The following is a 23,884-nucleotide window of genomic DNA, read 5'->3' on the forward strand; positions in this document are numbered from 1 at the left end:
GCAAAAGCTTGGTATGTAGCTCTCAGCTAGGAAACAGAATGGGAGTAAAATGTGCACAGACAGACAGGTCTACAGAGAACTGCCATGTACTAAGTTTATAATTCAAGGGCACACTTGCCCACTCCTTTACTGACCACAGGTCATCTTTTGATATAATTTCTGGACCCAGTAACACACTAAGGCAACTTTGCCACTGCACTTCAACCCAGAACCAGGTGTACCACAGCTTTCCCGTCATTTTAACAGCCCTGATCAGACACCTTTTCACAATTTAGTACACTTGGCGTATAGATCTACAGAGTGGGTTTACTGTCACTATGGACACTAATGAATGGCAGAATGAAATGTAACAGTTGGCCAAGAGATTTATGTTTCATCATTGCCTTTTGCAGGCTTATGTATCACAGTGGAATGATGGATTGGGATTGAAGATAGGAGGAAGTTTCTACATCATACCTATGAGAAAACCTCTTGAAGGGCAAACCATTGGCTTAACACACAGAAATACCAAGCAATACTATATACCAAGCACACTTGTGCCCAAATAGTTCTCTGATGTTAATACACAAATGACAAAGCAATTAAATCTCCAAAATGCCATTGAATATATTTAGCTCTTTAATAACCATTTTAAAGGACCAAAGCCAGTGTTCTAACCTAAATTTCAGCATTAGCAAGTGTTTCTTTCAGCGCCAGTGTTTAAGATTAAATCTTTCTCCATTTAAGTCAATGGAAGTTTTGCCACTAGTAAATTATTTCTTGATTTCTAAACTTGCCTCATCTGGCAGCTCCCCTTGCTTTCTGTAAAAGCAGAAGGAAAGATAAGTGTAACTAAGAGGTTGACAGGAACTGGACTTTTATATACAGGGATTCATTACCAGTCTTTTGTGCCATGTCTCAGAGAAATAAACTAACCTTCTTCAGTAAATCTTAAGACTAGCTGTTTTATTTCAGGCTGACACCTCCATCAAGTGAGTACACATTTCAGCCAAAAGATGACAACACATACACACAAGCCATCTTAAATGAAAGCAAAGGGACATTTAAAAAACAAACAACAATGTATGTTATAGAGACCATAAAACTTTCTCAATCCTCCATGTCAAATGAGAATAATGATACTTCCCTCCTCTGCAAAACTCTTTGAGATCTATGGATAAAAACACTATAAGATCTAGATATTAAGTATTAATAATAATTAAATATAGTGCTTGCTCTAGGCAATGATACAAATATCTAATATACTTATTCCTAATAGGTCATTGCAAGGATTTTTAAATTTTACTACACACTGCATTTATTGTATTTAACAAAAAACTATTTGAAAGACACTTTTGGTTGTTTCTTCTATATTTGAGCAGTTCTGAACAAGCAATGACCTTCAGCTTTCCTCGCCATTCATTTTTATTTGCTTTTAAGGTGTGTTTCATAACCATTTATGTGTAACAGGCAGCTTTACTCTGAAACCAGGATGTAACTTCCTGTTAGTGCATGTGACAAGTGTGAACATCACTTGAAATAAGACCTGCTTAATCAAAACTACATTGGCATTTCAGGAGAGTATGACATAGTGGTAAAGGTAAAACCTTAACTTTGTCAATATATAAATGGATTTCTTGAAAACATTCAGATTTTAGGATCTATGATTTTATCTGGTGTGAAGTCAAGAATTATAAAAAGAGAGAATCAGGGATTTTGATGCAGCAAGTGTAAACGTATATGACTTTTTAATGATCTAGATTTTTTTTCCTGAACATTTCTAATGCTGCTTTTTGAAGCTGAATAACATACTTTGAACTAATTACTTAGTTTTAAACAGACTGTTATAGGAAACACTGGTGGTTTTCCTAGGACTATCAAGAGTATCAAAAACCAAGACTTAACAATGGAATTCATGCAATATCTGGTAGAGCAAAATATGATTCAGTGGATGAAGAAGACAAAACAGTCAGCGTTGAATATTCTTTCTCCTTACCAACTGCCTAGGAGTTACAAAGGAGTAATTTCTTGAAGAAGAGGTGAGTTGCCACCTGTTGATGTGAACTGATGATTCAAAATCTAACACATGAATCTGTAATATATTGCAATAAGGTAAGAAAAATAAAGTAGAATTACTATATATTGTAACACCAGGGGATAACAGAAAAGAGAAATTCTGATTATGGGTGCTTGCTGGTTTTGGACCCGTTTATCCATTCCATCAATGTATCTATGTGTCCATCCAGGAACTTTTGCTTCCCTCTGAGGTCCCCACCACCATAAAATCTGTGCACCTTCCTGAAGGGCTCTTCAGGGCACAAAAAATGTGGGAGTGGGACCCTATAAAATTAAATATTTATTTTTACAATGATTGGTAACAAAAATATTTTATACCTCTTATCCTCACTGGGCTTTCACTATATTGTACCCTCCTGATTTTCCTTCATCTCTGACCATTTTTTTCAATGACTCTGTTGTCAAATCCTCTCTGCTGCTGTCTACTCCAGGGGTACTCCAGGGCTCTGTTCTTGACACTAATTTCTTTTCCCTTTATACCCTTTCTTTGGGCAATCACCATAATATCTGAGCACTCTCAGAAACCATAATATTGAGGGAGTTTTTCATCTGCTTTCACAACACCCGCCAAGGAACTATTTGGACTCTAGCCTGTTTTTGTAGGATAGGGAGTCTGCATACCCTCAACTCACAGCTCACTATTTTCTCCAACTGACAGTGTGATCAGAGTGTGTGTAAGGGAACTCAAACTCTCTCCATTCAGGCAGCGTGGGACTGTTTTTGTCTGCAAGCCGCTTAAATCATGAAGCCAGCCTGGTCATTCAGACCATAAGATGACTGGTGAATGGTAGTGAAGATAGTAATTGTGTAGAATTTCACCACAACCACAGTTAAAGTACAAATAATGGATGTAATGAGGCTATGGTCACTCATAACTGATTCACTGATACTAGATAGTTATTACCATGTGACATATATTTTCAGATTCTGTGAGAAAAAGTGCAAGAGAGATTAAGAGTGTTTTGCTCCCCACTATCAATAAGATTCCTCAGAAAAGACTACAGTTACTGCTTTGTCCAGGACATTTTAATCCTCTTTCTCAGAGTTGTTGGTTAAAATCATTCTGGCATGGTAACATTGCTTTGCAAACCAAATTACCATAAGAATTTTGTCTTGGAAGAAAACAAAAACTGATACAGTAGCTTGTAGCCTAAACAAAAACTGATACATTGAGGGCTAAATGCTATTGTTACTTGCTAAAGTATTTTGGAAAATTTGCATTTAAACAAATTCATTTGGGAACATAATCAGGGATAGGTCATATGAAGAGATGAAAAGTGTAATAATATCCGGTTTTATTAGGTATCTCCTTGAATATACATGTTACTCCTTGGATACTTAGGAGATTATTTCTTGATGTCCCCTCCATAGGCGCTGACTCTGTGGGTGCTCTGGGGCCCCACCAATCAGCAGCTCCTCCCCACCACCTCCCGCCTGCCAAGGATCAGATGTTCAGTGGAGGGCAGGAGGTGCTGGGGGCAGGATGGGGAGGATTGGGAGCAGAAAGAAGCAGAGCAAGGGTGTGGTGCACTCAGGGGAGGGGGCAGAATGAGGCCAGTAGAGGCAGGGTGGGGGCGGAGTGGGGGTGGGAAGAGGCGGGGCAGGGATGGGAGCTTGGGAGAAGGTGTGGAGTGGGAGTGGGAGTGGGGCCTGGGGTGGAGCAGTAGGTTGAGCATCTCCCAGGAAATCAGAAAGTCAGCATCTCTGGTCCCCTCTACCATTTAATTATTATTATATATGATTATTAACATACACTTCCATTACTATATACAAATATTTTAAATGGTTAAACACTGTATGTTTCAAATAAACTATAGTAATTCATAGGGTAAAATTAACAAATGCATAACACAAAAGTTTAATTAAAATGTACATACAAGCTATCTGGTATCATTACTCTGAAACGAGTGAGAGGTTTGAAGTGTTTGCTTGTCTCTTTCACCAACAGAAGTTGGTCCAATAAAAAATATTACCTCACCCACCTTGTTTCATAACTAAGAAGTGACAGTTAGATTTATGAAATAAAATAATCTATTGAAATGTAGCACATACAAGCTTATGCAAAGTTTAGTTACTAAAACTAAAATAATACAGTCTTGCCAATTTAAAATAACAAATAGGTATTCTGTTTTAAATTTATTTTGGTAAACTGTAACAAGAAAAAATAATTGTGCCTGGAAGAAATAAAGCAGATTATTTGTGGAAACTAAGCACTGATATTTAGAACATGGACTAATTATTGATCTAAATGGGGAAACTCTGTAGTCTTTCTTTACATAACGTATTATACTTTTAGAAATAACAAAAGGAATATTGCTTCTACACAACAGACAAGCAGCCTAAACAAATCATAAAGAGAGTAATTTTGAAATCAGTGACAAAAAGCAATTCTGAGAAAACATTCATACCACCTTACAGAATAAAAAACACCCAGAACATCTATTAAGTACAAATCCTAAAAGATAGGCAACATGCAAAGTGAATTTGTGGAACCTGGGAATTCCTGTTGTTATGCATACTTCCACCTTTTCATGTTCTCTGTATGTATAAATATCTCCTGTCTGTGTGTTCCATTCTATGCATCCGAAGAAGTGAGCTGTAGCTCACAAAAGCTCATGCTACAATAAATTTGTTAGTCTTTAAGGTGCCACAAGTACTCCTGTTCTTTCTGTACAGACTGTTTACCTGAAACGGACCATAGAGTAGAAAGAGGACTGAAAAGAAAAATGTGTACAAATACATATATATATATACACACACACGCATGTGTGTATGTATATAAAATAAATAAATGGTAATATAATGGTTTCACAATACCATCTAACCACAGAAATATAAAAAAATCTGTGGTAGAAATATTACAGTAGAACATCATAGTTATCTAAGTTGAAAAAGTAAAGAAAGGTAAAAGCTCCCTCTGGTGGTTGTTGATCAAAAAATAATTGTCAACTATTTTGAGCGTGATACCAACATTGTACACAAATATTTAGAATTAGAAATTCTAAAACCATAAGAAAACCCCCCAAAATACAACAAAGATAGATAGAAAAATAATTAGAAATGACTAATTATGAAGATCTTCCAGATATTACAAGCGATAAAAGTCTGCAAAAGGTGGATTCCAGCCAAGCAATTGACAACTTTCCTCTTCCCTGGGGAAATTTTTTTTTCTAACATTAATAGTGTATTCAGCACAATAAAGAGATTTAATTTCTTAAATATATATATTTTTCTCACAGGACTTCTGCCTCATGCAGTGTGCAACAAAGCCCTTCCTGAACCAGTGAAGGCCTTAAGCATATATTTGGGTATGTGAGAGTACTGACGTGCTCAGCTAGGCCTGTGCTAAAGTGTTTTCATGGACTGGGGCCTGAATGAGTCAGCAGTATGTACTGAATGGGACAAGGGTCCTGAGAATCTGTCTTTAATTTCTGGCCAGATTCTATTTGCAGTTACCAGTGTAAATCTGCAGTAAACCCAAATTTACACAAGTGCAAATGACAGCACATTTGGGCCAGACAGAATGGATATTGTGTAATGAATAACAGGGGTTCAGAGGATTTGTGACTCTCTTAGGGCCTGATTCAAAGCTCATTTAAATCAATGGCAGTGCCACATCAGAACCTTGAAATGGACCATCCTGATTACATATCACTACAAAAGTTTTTTTTCTCCTGCTGATAATAACCTACCTTAATTGATGAGTCTCATTATAGTTGGTATGGCAACCCCCATTTTTTCATGTTCTCTCTCTCTCTCTTTCCTACTGTATTTTCCACGCATGCATCTGATGAAGTGGGTTTTAGCTCACAAAAACTTATGCCCAAATAAATTTGTTAGTCTCTAAGGTGCCACAGGTACTCCTCGTTCTATTATCAGAACCCCGGTGTGTAGCAGAAGGATGGCAGATGCCATGTACCTGGGAGAAACAGTAGCGAACCTTTGTTTTATAGCAGAAGGATGTAATGGAGTCCCTGCACCTTAATTGTCTGTGGGTTGGAGTGTTATGCAAAGGGGTCCCCCACACCTAGTTGTCTGTGAGGTGTGGGTGCGCAGTCTCAATGCACAGTTGTCTGGGGGTTATGGGTGTGGGTGCAGGGAGTTCCACACCCCAGTAGTCTGTGGGTTGGGGTGTGATGCAAAGGTAGGGTGACCAGATGTCCCGATTTTATAGGGACAGTCCTGATTTTTGGGTCTTTTTCTTATATAGGCTCCTATTACCCTCCCACCCCCTGTCCCGATTTTTCACATTTGTTGTCTGGTCACCCTATGCAAGGGGTCCCCCTCACCTAGTTGTTTGTGAGGTGTGGGTGCGGGGAGTACCCCACGCACAGTTGTCTGGGGGTTAGGGGCGTGGGTGCAGGGAGTTCCACACTCGGGTAGTCTGTGGGTTGGGGTGTGGACACAGGAAGTCCCTCATGCCCAGTTGTTTTTGGGCTGGGGTGTGGATGGAGCCAGGGAGTCCCTCACGCCCGGTTGTGGCATAACCCCGGAGCAGAAGGATGTCAGAAGCCCTGTGCTAGGCGGCAGCACCGGGGCAGGGTGGTCCGCCGGCTGCCTCGGGGCTTCCCTGAGGTTCAACCAGACACACGCGCACAACACGGAAGTCAATTCTGCCCCAGCGGCCCCGGGACGCTCTGCCTGCAGCGCGGGGGCGGATCGGCAGGGGGAGCCATGGGCGGGGGTGCCTGCTCTCCTCCCCGCGGAGACCCCACGGCGGGGCGGGCGCAGCCCCGGCCCCCGGCCGCGCCGCGCTCTCTGCCCCTTGACGTGGCACGGACTCTCCCATCAGCCATGTTGTCGCGTCGGCAGCGCGGGGTTGCTGGGTTGAGTGAGTGAGTCAGGCGGCGGCTGGGGCTGCGACGCCGGCAGGTGAGTGGGGCTGAGGCCAGGCAGCTGAAATAACAACTCTGCGCGGAGGGGAGCTGGGCAGCAAGGGGGCGCGGGAGCCCAGCACCCCGGGACCGCGGTTTGGGGGTGCAGGGCGCTAGAATCCCTCAGCGCTCCTGCCCTCGGGCTGTGTGTGTTGCAGGGAGCCCTCCCGAGCTGCCTGTGGATGGGGGTGTGTGCGTCTGCAGGGAGACCCTCGGTGCTCGCGGCTTGTGTGTGGTGCAGGGAGACCCCAATCCCAGTTGTCTGTGGGCTGGGGAGTGTGTGTGGGGTGGTGGTGGTGCAGGGAGCCCCCACCCCAGTTGTCTGTGGGTTGGAGGGTGTGTGTGTGTGAGTGGATACAGGGTGCCCCCACCCCAGTTGTTTGTGGGTTGGAGGGTGTGTGTGTGGATGCAGGGAGCCCCCACCCCAGTTGTCTGTAGGTTGGAGGGGGTGTGTGTGTGTGAGTGGGTGCAGGGTGCCCCCACCCCAGTTGTCTGTGGGTTGGAGGGTGGGTGGGTGCAGGGAGCCCCCACCCCAGTTGTCTCTGCTGTTCTTGAATAGCCAGTATCTCAAATTCCAGCCTCACAGCCACAGGAGGGTGGGTGCAGTTGTCTCTGGGTTGTGGGGAGTGGTGCAGGGAGATCTCCCTGACTTGTTAGTAGATGGGGAAGGGGGTATGTGGGGAGTCCACCCCCAGTGCATAAGGTTTGGGAGGTGTAGGGAGTTAAAGTCCTGTCACCCCTATGCTATGGGTGATGTAGGGTATGGGTATGTAGAGAGCCCATTGCATGACCCCCTCCAAGTGCCTGTGCTTCAGGCTCAGCAGTGTCAGAGGCCGCTCCTGTGTCTGTGAGGCTGGAATTTGGGATACTGGCCATTCAAGAACAGCAGTCTCCAAGTTTGCTAATCTGTTATACTCTGGCCTGCTCTGCAGGACTGGGATCAGCGGTATAAGAGGAGATGCTCAGTTATGTTGAGGAGGGGAGTTGTACCACTTTCACTATTTTTTGCTGTGTCAGTAAGACAAGCCGCTGGTGTAGATGTGGTTATACTAACTAGTATAAAGGTGCTTATATTGGTATAGCTCCATGGTTTTCAACCTATTTACTATTGTGGGCTGCAAGCAGCGTGAGAACCACTGGTATAGCTTATATCTGTAATTTTTCAGAAATCAGATATAAACACCTTTTACTGGTATTACTGTGGCCACACTAAGGGATTGGAGGGACTATAGCAGTTCCTAAATAACTACAGGCATAGCAGTACAAAAACTGCTTGTAGGTAAGCCAATATGCAGCAAAAGTCTTCCCCTCCATATATGGGCTATAACTTACTCTGCTCTTAAAACCAGTCCTTAATGGAGGGGACCTGGGAAGCAGGTCTGGAGTACTGCTGTGTTCAGGAAGAAAGTCACAGAAAAGAGAGAAATTAATGAAACTGCTGCTGACCATTTATTACTGTCTGGTTAAATTCTGTCATTTTGACAATTTACAGTTAATTCTGATCTGTGCCAACTATTTCCCCTAATTTAAACATTTTGGAATTGGAACAAATTGGTCTGTTTTTTTCTTTTGGTGTAAAAATTAGAAAGAAAATAACCAAATCAGAAATAAAGTTAATAATGACCTAATAGGCTGATTAAAGCGTGATTGCTACAATTTCAAGCTTACTAGTTTAATTTTATTTTAGAATAAGTATGTACTACATTATAATATTTTTATGGTATTGAAGTATGATTCCTGCCCCTCTGGGACCCTTACAAAAACAAGATGTTTATTTCTTATTGGTGGGGTTCAGGTCTTCTACTGCATTTGAGTAGATTTTATTTTAAAATAAATTGAGTTTCTGAAAGCGGTTTAGAAATATTTAAAGGTATTTGCAAGTGCTGTAATAAGGGAGGGGATATTAAAAGAATGAATCTGTGTTGAAAAAAACACATACTGCCTGTTTGCATCAATCAGCAAACCAACAGCTGTTTCCAGAATGATTACTTAATGACATATGTTTTAAAACTGTACAGTTATGGGATATTTTTCTGAAATATGACAAACATATTTGGTACATACTAAGGGCAAGATCCTAGAAAGTGCTAAGTGCCCTCAAATCCCAATGAGACTACTTACATGGTCAAGGGTAATTGACATAAGTAAAGGCTTACTGAATTAAGCCCTCCATATCTAGCATCATGTCTTTGTTTTAGTGAGAAAGTCGTATGTATAACTACAATAACTCAGCTGCAAAACCTATGTCTTAAAAAGCTATATCCTATTTTGGTAACTTAAACTGTGATACATAAACCAAGTCAGGTCTTGGAAGGGAAGGAAAGGAAAGGATGGAAAGAAAGTGGGGGAAATTTAACATTAACATGTTTTGTAAATCTAAACAAGAAGCATGTGCTATCTTAGAAATGCAACTGCATTTAACTCGTTGCACATTATGGGGCTTTATATGTATGCATGCTCTTAATTTTTATGAGTCACCATACAGAGTTTGCGTACCTTGCCCTCTGTAGAGCACGTAACCAAGTAATAAGGGGATACAAATAAGACTATATAGAGCCAGGGGCGGCTCTAGGTATTTTGCCGCCCCAAGCACGCCAGGCAGGCTGCCTTTGGCGGCTTGCCTGCAGGAGGTCCCCGGTCCCATGGATTCGGCGGCAGCCTGCGGGAGGTCCGCTGAAGCCGCGGGACCAGCGGACTCTCTGCAGGCATGCCGCCGAAGGCAACCTGCCTGCTGCCCCCGCGGCGACTGGCAGAGCGCCCCCCTTGGCTTGCCGCCCCAGGCACACACTTGGTGTGCTGCTGCCTGGAACTGCCCCTATATAGAGCTACTTCAAAGTAGAGACGAAATGAAGGGGAAATAAGACTTTAAAAGATACCGTACAGAAAAAGGGAGTTAGCTTTGAAATAATTGGTCTTAATTTCAGATTTTTACTTATGTCTCGAGTAGAGCTGGAGTTGATGGGCTATTTTTACATTAGAACACAAGAATGGCCATACTGGTCAGACCAGTGGTCCTTCTAGCCCAGTATCGTGTCTTCTGACAGTGGCCAATGCCAGATGTTTCAGAGGGAATGAACAGTCCCAGCATCTGGCAGTCAGAAACTCGGGGCATCCATCACCATCTTGGCTAATAGCCATTGATCAACATATCCTCCATTAACTTTCTAATTCTTTTCTGAACCCCAGTTATAGTTTTGGCCTTCACAACATCCCCTAGCAACGAGTGCCACAGGTTGTGCATTGTCTGAAGAAGTACTTCCTTTTGTTTGTTTTGAAGCTAGTGCCTATTAACTTCATCAGGTGGCCCCTGGGTCTTATGTTACATGAAAGGGTAAATGCCACTTCCCTATTCACTTTCTCCACACCACTCATGATTAAGGCTACATTTTAGTCACAGGTATTCTTAGTAAAAGTCATGGACGCATCATGGGCAATAAACAAGAAGTCAGGGCCAATAAACAAGAAGTCAGGGCCCAGTGACCTATCCGTGATGTGTACTATTTTAGTAAGACTAAATCTTACGTGGTGGGAGAGGGGGTGCTCCTGAAGACTGCCGCTGGGGTGGGGGCAGCACAGGGTGATGCTTCTGCTGAGGGGGGCAGCCTGAGGCCCCGCTGAAGCGGGAGGCAGCCTAGGGCCCCCTGCAGCTGGGGGGGGGGCAGCCTGGGGCCCACCTGCCGCTGGAGAGGGTGATGGCGGCCCAGGGCCCCCTGCCACTGCTGTGGGAGTGGCGGCCTGTGGCCCCGCTGCCACTCTGGATGGGAGGCAGCCTGTGGCCCCCTCACTGCTGCTGCTGGTCTGGGTGTCCCTTGGCCCCGCTGCTGCTGCTGCTTCGGGTGTGGGGTGGCCTGTGGCCCTGCTGATGCTCCAGGCGGGGGGCAGCCCGGGGCCCCGCCGCCACCTCCGCTGGTCCCAGACTGCTGCTCCAGTGCATTGCTGGGGACCAGCAGCCAGGGGCTGCCAGAGCAGTGGCCAGTGCGGCTGGCCCCTGGGCTTCCCCAGCTGCTGGGGTGGTCCTGGGGTCAGCCGCACCAGTTCTGCAAAATTCACAGAAGTCGTGGAAAGTCACGGAAGCTGTGATCTCTGAGAATGATTTGCAGCCTTATTCATGATTTTACAGACCTCTATCGTATCCTTCCTTCAGTCATCTTTTCCAAACTGAACAATCCCAGTCTTTTCAATCTGTACTCAGATGGAAGCTGTTCCATCCCCCTAATCATTTTTGTTACCGTTTTCTGTACCTTTTCCAATTCTAATGTATCTTTTTTGAGATGGTGCAACCATAGTGCACACAATATTCAAGGGGTGGGTGTACCATGGATTTATATAGTGTATTATGATATTTACTGTTTTATTATCTATCCCTTTCCTAATGATTCTTAACATTTTGTTATCTTTTTGACTGTTGCTACACAATGAACGGATGTTTTCAGAGAATTATCCACAATGACTCCAAAGTCTCTTTCTTGAGTGGTAACAGCTACTTTAGACCCCATCATTTTACATGTATAGTTGGGATTATATTCTCCATTGTGTATTATTTTGCATTTATCAGCATTGAATTTCGTCTGCCGTTTTGTTGCCGAGTCACCCAGTTTTGTGAGGTACCTTTGTAACTCTTCACAGTCTGCTTTGGACTTAACTATCTTGAGTAATTTTGTATCATCTGCAAACTTTGTCATCTTGCTATTTACCTCTTTTTTGTTTAAAACGTCATGTATAGTGTCTGAAATAGTGCTCCTCTCGTAATGAGTTGCCATTTCCTATCTCTGTTCAGTAAACCATTTTAACAAAAGAAACTGTTCCCTTCAAATTTGATTCCATGGTTATGCCAGAAATCATTGTTTCTTCATCCACATTGCCTATTTATTTATTTTTCATTCGGGTGACATTCTCTCTCTTACTCTCACCCATGCCCACCTATCTATTTCCCAACATTACAGTGATGGATCCTGAAATATTAGGGGAGAAGGCTTTTATTTTTTAGTTCTTTTTAAGTACCAGCCTATCCCTCACTCCTTAACTGACTTATTTTTCTCTTCTCTCTGTTCTTTCCCCCACATACATCCTAGTTTTTGTGTGCTCCCCCAATCTACACTTTCCCTATCTACCTCATAGCCATGTCTACACTAGGCTACTTTTCTTAAATTTTCCCACCCTGACTACTGCTGATGTACCTCTACTATTAGTAGCAATGAATGGAGTGCTAGTGTGGACAGAGTTCCTGACAGTTCCCTGCATTTTAATTATCATGTCCTGTAGACCTGCTCATAGTAGGATTATATTACATGGTTGTTAAAACACTGGCAGCTGGTCTGTACTAGTGCTCCCACCATTGAACTGGAGCAGTGTTGGGGGTAGCAACTGTGGAAGAGTTTAAGGAAAAGGATCCAGTCTGTAGACATTGACAAATAGACTATCTCCATTTTATTGTGATGTGCACAGTCAGTTTTGGGAATGGTTACTGTGGGCCATTTTCAAATTGTCAGTTTTCATTGGCAGTTGTTTATTAAGTTTCCCAATAATGGAATAATAGCACTTTACAATGAAACAAAAACCTAGATACTACATTTACCTTCTGGATAATTTTCACCACTGATATTTTAGAACTAAAAAACTTGACGTCCATTTAAGTATTATCTGAACTCTTACATCAACACTGTAAACTAGTGGTGTATGCCATATATGAAACATTAAAACTTTTCTAAATGAGAGCCAGATCCCTGGCAATGGGAAGTTTGCCGGGAGACATGCTCAGAGTTGCTCACTGCTTTCAAGCACCCACTAAAGCATAGGTATGGAGCCAGCCTAGCCATGAAATGTGCTGATTTAAGCCGCAGTTCAGCAAGGTACCTAAGTAAGTGAATAGCTTTAATCACATGGGTAGTCCCACTGAAATCTATGCGACTACTTGTGTTCTTAAAGCTGCAGATGTACTTAAGCACCTTGTTGAATTAGATCCTTATAGAATCTTCCAAGGCAACCTCTGCTTAGATGGTTTGTATTGATCATATTTTAAAGTTTCCCTCCTCTTCGAGAATCCCTACCCCTTCTGTATCCCATTGCCTGCCCTCCATCAAGGCAAATCTTTCCTGTTCATCTATGCTCATGGGGATGATTCTGACCCTTTAGTATTTTTATAACTTAGAAACTAAGCAATTTACTTATCATTCGAGTGGCTAAGCAAGTATATGAAACTATGGGCCTAGCCACACTATGGCTTCAGTCCTGCAGTTGGATCCACATGGATTGATCCTGGATTTTTTTTTTGTTTTGTTTTCTTTTTGCATATATTCAGTTCTGTAATTGTATTAGACTTGTCTATGTTGAGCATTTGAGAGAATTCTTCTGCTGTTGAGTCTAACATTGTGCAGCCTCACCGCTATCAGTGGTGACAGTGCTAGATTCCACTGGTCCACTGGCATTTTAACCACTATAGGGAATGTAATCTAGTGGTTACTGATTTTTTGCTTATGTCCCCCTCAACTGCTCCCTGGCCCCTCCCCTGCTGCTATCCCTGGACCTCTGCCCATCCCATCCCCACTGCCTAAATTCTGCTCTGTTGCCCACTGTGCCTCCCCCCACCCAGTTCCTTCCCATGGTTTCCTGTCCCTGCTTCTGTCCTCGTCCATTTCATGGTGACTGCCCACTTCCCTCCTCCATCTGCTATCCCTTGTCTCCTTGAGCTCCTTTTCCTGTCCTTCCAACCCCCTCTTGTATCCTCTCCCCCTCCTCCTATTCCTTACCCTTCTGCATTAGAGTCAGGTTGTGTCCTTCTCATTGCCTAGGTGCAACCAGGGGGAGCATTGAGAACACAGAAGAGAGTGTCCTTGCTCTCAGTTCTGGTGTGTGGTGCCACAGTGGTGCCCACCCAGCAGTAGCAATTGCAGGGAAAGTCAGTGCTGGGTCAGCATGCAGGTGCTCTGTTGGGATGGAGCACGCTCGGTGCAGAAGAGCTCTCAGCTTTTAGCTGCTGTACTCTAACAAATCTTTACTGAGCATATGTGAATTGAGATTTTGTGGAGGCTTATAACTTGGCCAAATTTGGACAGATACTCACAGGAACAGCAAACTACACATCCCTAGTACTAGGCTGCTCATCTTGTGCCAAATTTCAAGTTCTTGCTGCTAAGCTTGGAGGCACCAGAGTTTCTGGTGAACGAAACAGTTGTAAGAATATTTTAACATGAATAAAACAACATATTTTCTGCTAACCTTGTTGTCTGAAACAAACTATTTTAGCTGAAACGTAAAAAATTCAACCTGAAGCAGACACCTGCCAGGAGAAACTGTTTGGGTTGAATTTAAGTTTAGCAAAGTTATAAGCAACCGAAAACCAAGTCTGGTAATAGAAAGATTTGGGCAACCTTAAGTATAAGGTGGTACTACATGCACCACCTATAACGCTATTCCCCAACAAGCTTATAGGACCTTATTGTCCCAGAACATGCACTTCCCTAACCCTGGTAGAACACTGCATGATTGCACATTTATATTTGTGGATGGGCCCAGTAGTGTGCATTATTTAAAAAAAAAATGTTGGTGTGTTATGTCTCTTAGTATTGTTTGTGCTGTTAGCACCTTCCTATAAACTTTTCTATGAAAACAGAAAATGTAAAACCATGAGTTTAAAATGATCTCTGTGCAGTACATTTATTTTAACTTTGCAAACTCTGCAAACATTTGGCACTTTTCATGATGTTGCTGCATTCCGAGAGTTTTATTTTCTTCATTTCCTTTTGGAATTCTGTACAATTCATTTAGAATTATAGAAGTTTTAGGGAATTTATGAATGCTCCTTTTAAACTGAATACATAAAATGCCACACATACTGAAATGTTATCATGTGTTTAACCAGTAAATATTGCTTGTAATTAAAGCTTTTGTTTCTGATTGTGATTCTTTTCTTTTAAATATAACCCACATATATCCTGTTAATTTATACCTTTTTATTTCAGAAATAAGAAAAGAGGTTAACAATGGCAACCTTCCTGGAATTCATCCAGCAGAATGAAGACAGAGATGGAGTTAGATTCAGCTGGAATGTTTGGCCTTCAAGTCGCCTTGAAGCCACAAGAATGGTAGTCCCAGTGGCTTCCCTCTTTACACCACTGAAAGAGCGTCCTGATTTGCCTCCCATTCAGTATGAGCCAGTTCTGTGCAGTAGGACCACCTGTCGTGCAGTTCTGAATCCCTTATGGTAATCATAATAAATAACTTAGATAATACTGTAATATTTAATATATATAAAATACTTATATTTTTTATTCAAAACTTTCCTTCATAATGCTGGTTTGAAAATACTGCATCTCTTGCATAAATTATGTTATTTATAAAATTTTGCATACTCTAGGCACAAATGTAGGGCCCAAACCTGTGACCACTAAGGATTTCAGGATCCAGCTCATAGTTGTTTTGAAGGAAGACATTGACAAAAAATTATCCAGTTAATTAAATTGATTTACATTAACTTTAGTTTGAATCAGGTTATAAGAGTCTGAAGTTTTCTGTAACTGCAAGTCACATGAGATAGTAGATACAGTTTTAAATGTTTTTATCTCTAGAAAATAAATATGAAGAGGTGAGTTAGTGTAACAACTTTTCATCTTTTGTATAGTTGGATCCTATGTGACTTATATTCCTTATAAAATAAATTCATTATTGTCAGCTAGTCCTTACTGTACTAGATGTTTGCGCACATCACAAAATCAATTAGCTCAGTTTTAGGTGATTCAGAGTCCCCAGCTTGGGAGACAAAGGATGGACTTTAATAGCTGTAAAGTGGTGTGTCAGGATAGAGGTCTCAGTGTTATGTTTTGAAGCTGCTTACATAGTACCTGCTTATAGCTGAAGTCAGGTCTAGTGGAAGCTTATCCTTATCAGAAGCATTACATTTCACTCAAGATTTTTTATATGTAAAATTTTTTATAGGTAAAATTAAAAGTATGGCTAAACAAAATTTGTAAATGAAGGGTCAGCTCCTCAGCTAGTATGAATTCTCCCTCTCTTGATGTCTTCACATAAAGACTGGATGCCTTTTTTGAAGAGATGCTTAGTCAAATATGAATGATTGGGCTCAGTACAGGGATAATGTGGTAACGTTCTGTGTCCTGTGTTATACAGGAGGTCAGACGAGATGATCTGCTCATCCCTTCTGTTGTTAAAATGTATGAATTGGCACAGTTTCATTAACTTCAGTAGAGCTATGCCTATTTACAGCAGCTGAGGATCTGATACAAAGATTTTAGTGTCATTTTTCATTAACTGTTCTGCCCTATTACTGCTGCTGTCAGGAGAAGACAGGAATAAGGTTAAAAAAAGTACTAGGAAACACATACTACTTATTTGTCTAAAGACAGTGGGTGGGATTTTCAAAAGCACCTATGTGACTTGGGAGCACAAGTTCCATTTACTTTTATTATTATTGTTATGGGGTAATAATAATTACTGACTGCTGTAATTTTATATCCTCAGATGAAAGGTGCTATATACTAAAAAAAAATCACATGGTGAACTGTATCTAAAATTTTTGGATTTTGGATGTACTGAATATATGATGTAGCTGTCTTAGGGTGTGTCCCTCTATTAAATAAATTTGTTGTGTTTAAACTCAGTTAATTATTTTTTTATCATGTCTAAGTGGAAGCTGTTGCATTAATATCCTGTTTGCAGAAAGAAGGCTGAGAAAATAATGCCTCTGAAGATCAGTTGGTTTGGGATGTGGTAGACAGAGTTGGCATATACCCTTTCTGTTTGCATAGTCTAACATGGTTTACGTTACTGCAAATAGCAGAGCTGCTGCAATTTGAAATGCGTGTATCTATTTTAATTTTTAGGAAGACTTAAGAAATTAGAGGTATTTGGTTTACTTTCAATTAGGGACTTTTGCTCTTGGGCACACTTGGAAAACAAGAACATTTATACAAAAACCGTCTACTAGCCCTCTCCACCACCTGTTATTACTGAAGGAATCTTTTTGAATAGGAGTTTTCCTTTTATCATGCTAACTTCTCCTTTTGTCTGGACCAGCAGTGAAGCCATTATTATTATTATTTGTATTACAGTAACATCGACAGTCCTGAACCCATTGTTCTGTATATACATATAGTAAGACACAGTCTCTGAACCCAAGAGCCTAACTAGACAAGATAGATGGAGGGTAAGAGAAAGGAAGTATTACTTTCCCCATTTTACAGGTTGAGAACTGAGACAGAGAGATACAGAGTGACTTGCCTAAAACCATACAGGAAGTCTGTGTTAGAGCTGGGACTGAACCTGGTCTCCTACATCCGAGTGCAATGCCTTAACTATCATCCTTCCTTTCTAATAGCCATGATACTGTGTTAATTACATCAGTCTTCTGCTACTGACATAATTACGAAGTTATACATTCTTTATTGTGAATTTACAGCAGGCTCATTAAGGAGAAGATGCATTGTGAGGGGGAAATTCTTGTTTGAAGCACACACCTCTTTGACAATTAGGAAAAAGGGCATGATAAACAGATAAAGGGTGAATCCATGTCATACATACAACATATGTATTTAGTGTCAAAGCCCGTTGGTAATGTAAAACAAACTATTCATAATACATTAACTTTTCTAATTTTATTTTTATAGCCAAGTGGATTATCGAGCAAAACTCTGGGCTTGCAATTTTTGTTATCAAAGAAATCAGGTAAGAAAATGAAGTATTCAGACTATAGAATGACCTTCTTTTATAGGAAGAAAATGAAATGCACCATTCTTAAAATTATACCTGTGAATTGGAATTGCCAGCAGGCTGCTCAACATATGGATGTCTGCCCATTCTGAGATACTAGACTTGAGAGCTTTTACAGTAGTGATAGCTATCGTTTTTTATAGAGGCAAATAATAAATGCAGATGTTTATTTTTCAGTGTTTTTTCTCTAACTTGTAATTTTGAAATGTGTACTTAATATGTTTTTTTTTTGCTTTTGCAGTTCCCTCCTACTTACGCTGGTATATCAGAGATGAACCAGCCTGCAGAACTTTTACCTCAGTTTTCTAGTATTGAATATGTAGTACAGGTAAAAAAACCACCAAATAAAATCTTTGACATTAAATTAGATTGAAGCTAGCTATGTAGAGTATGGCTTATTTTACTTTTGTTTTGATTTAGTAGTGATTAAAATGCAGTGAATAATCTACATGTTTTCAATGGTAGACCTTCAACCAGTATCATCCATTGGAAATGGAGAGTACTATTTTTGATTATAGTGACTATAATAAAATTATAGGAACATTATCTAATTATTAAGGGCAAGACAAGAGAGGGAAGTTCTATATGTTCTAGAGATGTAAGCTTCTGTTGGGATGTGTTTCTTCATGAGGAATTCAGTTCACTTGTGCTTGTTTTGGGAAAATTGTTTTATTGCTGCTTGCCAACATAATTTAGATCAAGTTTTAGTGAATGGTCTTTGAAGTGAAGATTATATCTGAATAATCATAGATTGATATTGGAACCAATTTATTTCTAGGAGAAGGTGAGCAGTGAACTGGTTATGTTTCCAGATAACCGTTTTTTGGCTGATCAGTTAATATAATTTGGATTTTCTAATTTAATTGCAACTCTGAAAGACCCTGGTCGTTGGTGGGTGGGATTGAATTTGGGACCTCTGAAGCTTAGTGTATGAGCCTCTATTGCATGAGTTAAAAGCTATGTGGCCCTTAGCCAACGGTGTAGCAGACTCATCAGTCTCAAGATGGGCTAGGTGCCACTAGTGGGGGACAGAGTGCCAACCAAGCAGGCATAGCTAACATAATTTATCTATCTCCGTTTTATCATGGTAGGGCATGGGAGTGTCTTAGTAGAGGTTAGTAGAGGAAAAAAGCCATATAACAAGAAACTGTGAAAACTAAGATTAATTAGACCAGAAAAGGAAGGAGTTAGAGGGGACTGCAGTGAGGCATTCAAATTAAGAAAGGTAAAGTTAAAATTTGTCAGCCCCTCCTTTTGATTAGATTTGTAATACTAGATAAAAGGGAACACTTGTTGAAATTACAGGGGAATGAATTTAGAAAGAATGAGAGGAACTGCTAATTTATAGAGACAAAGTATGGAATGAAATGTAACAGAGGATCAGAAGATCTAATACTGTTTCTGTTTTTTTTTCTAAGTTTGGATAAATTTAATGACCGCTAGCAGCACTTTGAGTAATACTTTATTTTTTATCTTATAAGGTTAATAACATTATCTCATGATTCAAAATTATCTGGTGAGGCCTAGAAGGAATTTTTTCTTCTATATTCAGCATTGCACTTTTGGATAGAGTTAATTATGGTATCGAGTTCACTCTCCTGTGCAGCATTAGGTATTGGCCTCTGCCTGAGGTGGGTTGCCAAATTGGATAGAGTGTTGGTCTGAGCTAGTGTGGCAAATTCTATATTTACTAAAATTAATATAACTGGAACAAAGTTTATTTTTGCAATTTAATTATTTTCTGTACAATATATATTGCACAATGTGCTTTTTCACTCAGTTATTATTTCTTAAAGCGAGGTCCTCAGATGCCTTTGATATTTCTTTACGTTGTGGACACGTGCATGGAAGATGAAGATTTGCAAGCCCTGAAGGAATCCATGCAAATGTCATTAAGTCTCTTACCACCAACTGCTTTGGTAGGGCTTATTACATTTGGGAGAATGGTGCAGGTCCATGAGCTTGGTTGTGAAGGAATTTCAAAAAGCTATGTCTTCAGAGGCACAAAGGACCTATCTGCAAAACAACTTCAGGTAATAGACAAAAAAACAATTAAAAAACCCTCAAACCTTGAAAATGATCAGTGGGGGAGGGATAGCTCAGTGGTTTGAGCACTGGCCTGCTAAATTCAGGGTTGTGAGTTCAATCCTTGAGGGGGTCATTTAGGGATCTGGGGCAAAAATCTGTCTGGGAATTGGTCCTGCTTTGAGCAGGGGGTTGGACAAGATGACCACCTGAGGTCCCTTCCAACCCTGATATTCTATAATAAAATAATCTGTAATCAAATTCTCTCTCTCTCTCTTCACATTTTTTTTACAGGAAATGTTGGGGCTCACTAAAGTATCTGTTTCACAAGTAGGCCGGGGTCCTCAGGTACAGCAGCCACCACCTTCTAACAGGTATTATTTAACAAAAAAAAATCCTCATTGCTAAATTGCTTTACCAGAAAACTTTACCTCATGATTTTTTTTGTGTGTGTGATTGATACAACTAGAGGGTCACACACTTTGTTGCTCTAGTGCAGGGATGGGCAAACTTTTTGGCCCAAGGGCCACATCTGGGTATGGAAAGTGTATGGTGGGCCATGAATGCTCATAAAATTGGGGGTTGGGGTGCTGCAGGGGGTGAGGGCTCCAGCTGGGGGTATGAGCTCTGGGGTGGGGCGAGAAATGAGGAGTTCAGGGTGCAGGAAGGGGCTCTGGGCTGGGGCAGGAGGCTAGGGTGTGGGGCTGGGGGTACAGGCTCTGGGGTGGGGCTAGGGATGCAGGAGGGTGCTCCGGGCTGGGACCAAGGGGTTTGGAGGGCAGGAGAGGGATCAGAGCTGGGGATTGGGGTGCAAGAGGGGGTCAGGGATGCAGGCTCCAGGTGGCGCTTACCTCAAGCAGCTCCCAGAAGCAGTGGCATGTTACCCCTCCGGCACCTATGTGGAGGCATGGCCAGGTGGCTCTGCGTGTTTGTGTGGTTCCAGGCCAATGGGAACTGCAGGGGCAGTGTTTGGGGTGGGGGCAATGTGCAGAGCCCCCTGGCTTCCCCCACTCCATGGCTGGAGCTCGAGGGCTGGATTAAAACATCTGATGGGCTGGATGTGGCCCCCGGGCTGTAGTTTACCCACCCTGCTCTAGTAGGTTGAGTGCTGTGTATTATCCTACTTTTTTAATGCAAATGGATTTTCAGGTTTAAGGACCATCTGAGAAGGTTTCTGGGGAGAAGGATCTTAGCTTGGCTGTCCTTAGAGACCGCGAATGTAGCTTTGGAAGCTAAGGCTGGAAGAGTAGTGACAGTAATGAATTTCCCATTGGAAAAGAACAGGGAAAGTCTGTCCCAGATAACAGACTCCCCCTCTTACCATACATACTGGTCATTCTATGGGGGTCTCTCATAGTCTAATTGCTTTAAGCATTTCAAGGGATAACTAGAACACCTAACATTGTAGTGTAGATGGGATCTTAGGCTGTAAAGTTGGTATAGGAGAATTAGAGTAAAAGGAGAAGGGATTCCACATCTAAGAATGCAATTGATTCACCCTTCAAAAAGATTTTACTAAAAGATCCCTGTCTACAAGCGTAGTTTGCCTACAGGCATCAGTATTTGTGGCCTTTCTGCTATTTCCATTGCTTTTGACATGTTTATCATGACTTCTTCCAAAGATGTATTTTAACAAACTTACTGTGCCTCAGCACATTTGAGAATATATAAAAGTGCCATTTCTGTCTTCCTATGTATATGAATATATCCAACATTTTAAAATATATTAACAGAAGTATTTATCCATATATAATTTGATATTTCATTCTCTTAGATAGGATAGGCAAAAAAGGCTATTTGCTAAATAATTCATTAGGATTTAGATTCCTAGACAATTCTGAAAGTTTTACCCCTTGACATTTTCATTTTGTCTTCCCTCCAAGATTATCCTGTTCCCTTTACTTTATGTCTCAAATTCCCATGGTGACCTGATGTTTTTGTCTGCATGTAGTTCCTTCTGGACCATGGCATTGTTTCTAGCTCAACAGGTTGCCTTGCTACAGTGCTCCATGTGGAGCTTCCTGTCTCCTCAGGCTGAGCATACCATGTATGTAGTGCTTCAAGACCTTGGCAGCCTGTTGAGCAAGAGACTGTGGTCTGAACCCAGATTTGGATTTTTGGCATTGCAATCTAACACATTGCCAATGAATTACTAGTCCTGATTATCTTTTAAAAGGTCGTATAGCCAAAAGAATCCTAAAGCTAACATAATGCCATTTATCTGTATTTAGATTCCTACAGCCAGTGCAGAAAATTGATATGAATCTTACTGATCTTTTGGGTGAATTACAACGGGATCCTTGGCCTGTTCCACAAGGGAAAAGACCTTTGCGTTCCTCTGGAGTGGCTCTTTCTATAGCTGTAGGACTCCTTGAGGTAATAGTTTTATCTAAAATTGTTTTTAAATGTCACTAGATCACTGTCCTACATAAAACCTTCTATGGTGGATGCTGCAATCAAAACATAACAATAACAATCTCTGTAATTCATGTTTATTAGTCTTGTGTTCAGATTCAGACAAACATGACATACCCTGAATTTTCCTCTATTTAATCTGAGTGCATGCATCTCATTCTATTTTTATATTCAACACAATTACATTACTACTTTATGCTTGTTTAGTTGATGACTTTTTGCCTTCTAGTCTAGATTAAAGGAAAGTCCACCAATCTTTTATTACCATATTAACTTAATATTTATATTGTTCCCCAAAGTGTGCGGGGCACTGTACAAAGCAAGAATACCATCCCGGTCAAAGAGCTGCGAATCTGTATTGAAAGTGTATTGAGCAAAGAGGGAGAAGGAAATGGGATGCAGCCCAAGATTTAAAAAAATGCATTTTTTCTTAGTTCTTGCCTAATTTACCCAGTTATTTTTATTACCCTTTGTCTTTTAGTTGTTTAAATCATGCCTGTTTGCTTTGACTCTGCTACTTGTTACAAATCCTTTTTCTTTTTAATACCTATTTTTGTTCAATTCTTCAGTGTTTTGTAATTTCTTAGCCTTTTCCTTAATTTCTATTTTTGTTTTTATTCCCTTCCTATTTTAACTCTTTCCCATTTTGATTTTTGTGACTTTTGGTTGCTTGTAACTCTTTACTATTTAACACTATTTTCTACATTTTTTTTACCCTTAGTCAGTAGTATATTCTTCCCATTCCCTTCTCTTTAAGAATTGTCCCTTTGCTTTGGATACTGAAAGCCAATGGTATTGTGGCAGCATACTTGTCTTAGCTCCTTCCTTCAAGTCTCTAAACAGTGCAGCCTTCTCTACCTGTAATGTTACTTTGTAGTCATATGTTCAGATGATGATATCAGTTAAAAGTAGTGAAGGCAGCTTGTCAAGATGTTGATGGTTCACTGCTGGGCCTGTGAAGTCTTGCCTATGTTCTCCCCTACCCTTGTGCTCTTTCTGTGTTAATGGGATTTAATTTACATAATTTTACTTCCCTTTAAAGGTTGTATTTCCTTACAGGAGTAACCTAGAAGGTTTCTTTATGATGTGTGTTTTTTTTTTCTCCCCAACTAATCTGTACAGCATGGGAAGAGTCTCATCTTGGTTGCATTTAGCTGAGATGTTTCATGTGCATGCACATATTAGATGGGTTTTTTAAAAAGAACATAGCAGAAAGTTGAGTGAGCGTGTTTTATATCCCAGCTTAGCTGAAAAAGATATGGGGAACTGTTACATTTTTTTCTATGATGAAAATCCATTTTTGAGATTCTTTTTTTGGCACCTTCCAGGCCCAGGGTCCTTTTAACTTTTATTGTTCCTCGTTATGTTATTAAAGATGTATTGACACCAACTGGAACAAACTTTAATTTAAAGGAGTGAATTCAGTGCTAGTGAAAATTGCCAGGTTGGTGGCTCTGGTGATGAAAGTCCTCTGTTTAGCTATAGAAGAGGTGGAGTTTGGGCAACAAACTGCAAGCTTCCCCTTGCTTTTATGCAGCTTTCAGGAGGGTCCACCTCTCAGGAGGAGAAACTAGTTCAGTTTCCATACCCATTCAGTTCTCTGCTGAGAGTGCCAGCAAGACTGTCAGTTGTGTGGTGAACACCTCTCGAGTAGAAACTAGCTACTTGTTTTCTAGGCACTAGTTTCACAGAGGCACAAAAGTCAACTGAGAAAAACATTCTATTTAGAACAGTTCTGCCAATATCTAATATTTGCCCCTCTTATATTTTTATCTCCCAAGACACTTGCATGG

General features: G+C 41.0%; 1 protein-coding gene across 1 annotated transcript in view; it reads left to right on the plus strand.

The window, feature by feature from the left end:
• Window positions 1-6,776: 6,776 nt before the first annotated feature.
• Window positions 6,777-23,884, plus strand: part of SEC23A (SEC23 homolog A, COPII coat complex component) — a 44,942-nt gene continuing 27,834 nt past the window's right edge. The window contains exons 1-7 of the mRNA XM_039538189.1: window positions 6,777-6,927; window positions 14,888-15,129; window positions 17,549-17,606; window positions 17,893-17,979; window positions 19,448-19,684; window positions 19,971-20,050; window positions 21,908-22,052. Of these exons, the coding sequence (XP_039394123.1) occupies window positions 14,909-15,129; window positions 17,549-17,606; window positions 17,893-17,979; window positions 19,448-19,684; window positions 19,971-20,050; window positions 21,908-22,052 (828 nt within the window). The 5' untranslated portion in view covers window positions 6,777-6,927; window positions 14,888-14,908. The remainder of the gene's footprint in view (window positions 6,928-14,887; window positions 15,130-17,548; window positions 17,607-17,892; window positions 17,980-19,447; window positions 19,685-19,970; window positions 20,051-21,907; window positions 22,053-23,884) is intronic.

This window comes from Mauremys reevesii, linkage group 4, assembly GCF_016161935.1.
Source record: "Mauremys reevesii isolate NIE-2019 linkage group 4, ASM1616193v1, whole genome shotgun sequence".
NCBI lineage: Eukaryota > Metazoa > Chordata > Testudines > Geoemydidae > Mauremys > Mauremys reevesii.